Genomic DNA, 3,778 nt, shown 5'->3' with positions numbered 1-3,778 from the left:
CAACAACAACAATAATAATAACAATTAAAATAATAATAAAATATATTAAAATAAGAATTAAATTTATATAAAATAATATAATTAATTCACAATATATAGAATATTTTCTATACGTATATTTCCTCTTTCTTCTTTTTCTTATAAACATATACTAACAAAAATAACAATAACAATAACAACAACAACAACAACAACAACAACAACAACAACAATAATAATAATAATAACAATTCAAATAATAATTAATTCGTCATTTAGATACCAGGGATGTTGAGCGGACCGGCACAGCAACGTTTGGAAGATATGTCCTGGTTAGCATCGGGACCATCCTTAGATTATCAACAAGGAATCTCACCGATTCCCACAGGAGTGAAGATGTGCCATCCTGGCAGTACAGCGCAACGTAGCCTGAAGGAACAACGGATACGTCGTCCGATGAACGCCTTCATGGTCTGGGCAAAGGTCGAGCGCAAGAAATTGGCCGACGAGAATCCTGATCTTCACAACGCCGATCTAAGCAAGATGCTTGGTAAGTCAGCACGCTCGATCATTTATCAAACTAAATCTTCTAGTTACATAGATCAATCGATATACTCTACGATCCAGTTCTATCATTAAATCGTAATTATCTAATCGGTTTTATAATCATTCTTTTCTTTATATATATATATATATATATATATATATATATATATATATATATATATATAATAATAAGATTATTTTTCAAATAAATGATGATCTATAGATCATGGATAAGAATATTATTTGATAATATTTATGTATTATCATGATAAAAAAGAAAGAGAGAAGAGAAGAAGTAGTTTAAAAATCGATCATATAAGATCATTTTTTCGACTAATTATAAAACTGTAGATCTTGGATTGGATCATCAATTAATAACATTGAAAAATATAATGATTGTAAAAGAGAGATTTAAAAAAAAATCGATAATTAAAGTTAGTGATACAAAATTATTTTTTTAATATATAATGTGCATATATATATATAATATGAAGTAATGATCTATTCGATGATCTATATATAGATCATCATTTATGTGAATAATAATTTTGTATCATTAATTTATTAATTATTAATTGTTTTTTTTTTATTTTCGTTTTTTATGATCATTATATGTATCAATGTTATTAGCTGATGATCCAGATTATGATCCATAGATCATAATTTGTTAGAAAAATGATCTAATATGATCGATTTTTAAAGTATTCGTTTATTATTGTTTTTTATCTTTTATTATCATAATCTATAAATATTATCAAATGATGATTTAGTTCATGATCTATATATTATCATTCAATTTTTTGATAATCTTATGTCATCGATTTTTTATTCGTTATATATTTTTATTCATTTAATTATTTATTTTTTTAATTTTTGTATTTTATCATATATTTCACGATCCACAGATCTATGGATCATAATTCATCTGAAAAATGATTCTATATGTTCGACTTATAAATTATTTATATTTTTATTCATTTTTTTAATCGTCGTAATACAAATTATTTTATATTATTGTTATTAAATTCTGATCTAGTCAATGATCTATAAATCATATTTCTTTGAAAAATGATATTATACAATTACTGACAATATTATTCATTTTTATATACTTTTCTATTTATATCATTATTATATATTCATTATTATCAACTCGTGATCTATAGATCTTCATATACGTAAAAATGACTGATTTTTATATTTATTAATAAATTTTTATTTTTTATTTTTTTTTTTTTATTCTTTTTCATTCTGTTTTTTTATCATTATTATAAGTCTCTATTGTATGACTTGACGATCCAATTTATGATCTACAGATCGTCATATATTAAGAAATGATCTTAAATATAATTGAGATTGATATTAATTTTAGAACTACTCAGTTTTCTATTCTTTTTTTTTTTTTAACCATTATTACAGTTTCAACTAGTAATCTAGTTTATGATCTATGGATCATTATATATTTACAAATAAGAGATATTGATATTTATTTTCAATATTTTATTTTATTTGGCTGTAAATAATTTTTCTTTATAATTTAGAAAATATATTTATTAGTATTATCAGTTGATCTACTTCACGATCTATATATTATCATTCATTTTTTAAATAATCTTATATTATCGATTTTTTATTCATTATATATTTTTATTCATTTAATTATTTATTTTTTTAATTTTCATTAAAGTAGTATTTTATCATATTTATGTATGTATATGTATATATACATATATATATATATATTTCACGATGTCAGTTTATGATCACTTTCAAATATGATTTTTCAATATAGATCTTAATTTTGATCTTTATGATCCATCATTACTAACATAATACTTATAAAATTCATATCAATATTAACACGAACGTATTAAATACAAATAACCAAATTGATCTATAAATCTTCATCCTCAAATTTCGATCTTACTAAACCTTTTTTTTATAAATAATATATATTATTATATATATTTATTTCTATAATTCTATTAATAATCTATATATATATATTTCTATAATTAATTCTATAATATTAATTCTATTCTATTCTAATTCTATAATATATATATATATATATATATATATATATATATATATATATATATATATATTATTAATTAAATCGAAATTTTATTAATCTTCCCAAATTTCATTTTTATTATCAACAATCTCTTAAGTTAAATGAACACATTCTGTAATGTGCCTCAGTCGAGAAAGTAATTAATAAAAACAAGGTGAAATCAACTTATGCCATTATGGTTTATGCGTATCCTTGAGAAAATATGATCAAAAGAAAATCTTTATTTTCCATTCTCTGTGAAAAGATCTCTGGGAATGAGAAAGTCGGAAAATCTTTCTTATGACTCTATAAACAAAGACACACACACACACACACACACACACACACACACACACACACACACCTAGAGACACAATTAATTCGTACGAGAAAAATAAATCACGTCTATTTAAACAGAATGATTAAAAAATTGAAAATGATTAAACATGAAATTTAATTTCTTTAATTTTTCAAAATCAAATTCGAAAAGTTTCTACCAAAACCAGGTCAAAAGTTTTTAGGTGGATCAAAAGTCACGATGTGATTACGATTATCGATCAAATTCATACGATACGTTTTTGAAATCGTACATCGGCTTCCATTTATTACGTCCTTGTCTGGCAATCTTACGATCTGTAAAGAAAAGTCGAATTAAATTGTCGTCGAAAAGAGTCATTGACTTTTTATATTATTCAAAGATTGTTGGCCCACCTCGTAAAATTTTTCTCTATTTTTTTCTTTTTTCTTTTCTTCCCTCACAATTAATTTCTTTTACATACAGTCGTGGACAAAATTAAGTGGACAGGTTTAATAATTAATAAAAATGTCAATGTAATTTAGCATTGATCTTTTGCATTGATCTTGATTGCATTGTAATAAAGCAATACTTTAAGAAATATTTCAATTAACGAAATAATTTAATGCAATAAACAAATTATAAATAATATAATCAAAATTTAACCAAAACGTAATCAAAATTATAATAATCAATATATTAGAGTATATTATTGTTAATGGAAATTATACAACGTTTTAAGCGAACAAAATTAAGTGGATATAGAGTAGAAAAGTGGTTTAAACAAAAAAGTGCATATAAAGTATACACATTTGTCGATTATTTTTTCAAAATTAATATAAACGAACATATATATATATATATATCATATATTATATTTAGTAAAGATTAAAATACGAGTT

The 3,778-nt window shown here is 22.5% G+C and overlaps 1 protein-coding gene across 1 annotated transcript in view; it reads left to right on the top strand.

Annotated features, from left to right (window-relative positions):
- Positions 1–630, top strand: part of LOC122637279 (transcription factor SOX-18-like) — a 2,986-nt gene extending 2,356 nt beyond the window's left edge. The window contains exon 2 of the mRNA XM_043829289.1: positions 259–630. Coding sequence (XP_043685224.1) covers positions 259–618 — 360 coding nt within the window. The 3' untranslated portion in view covers positions 619–630. The remainder of the gene's footprint in view (positions 1–258) is intronic.
- Positions 631–3,778: the final 3,148 nt, after the last annotated feature.

Source organism: Vespula pensylvanica, chromosome 25 (genome assembly GCF_014466175.1).
Source record: "Vespula pensylvanica isolate Volc-1 chromosome 25, ASM1446617v1, whole genome shotgun sequence".
In the NCBI taxonomy this organism is placed as follows: domain Eukaryota; kingdom Metazoa; phylum Arthropoda; class Insecta; order Hymenoptera; family Vespidae; genus Vespula; species Vespula pensylvanica.
The sequence above is the reverse complement of the archived record's forward strand: the minus strand, read 5'-3'. Positions and strand labels throughout refer to the sequence as shown.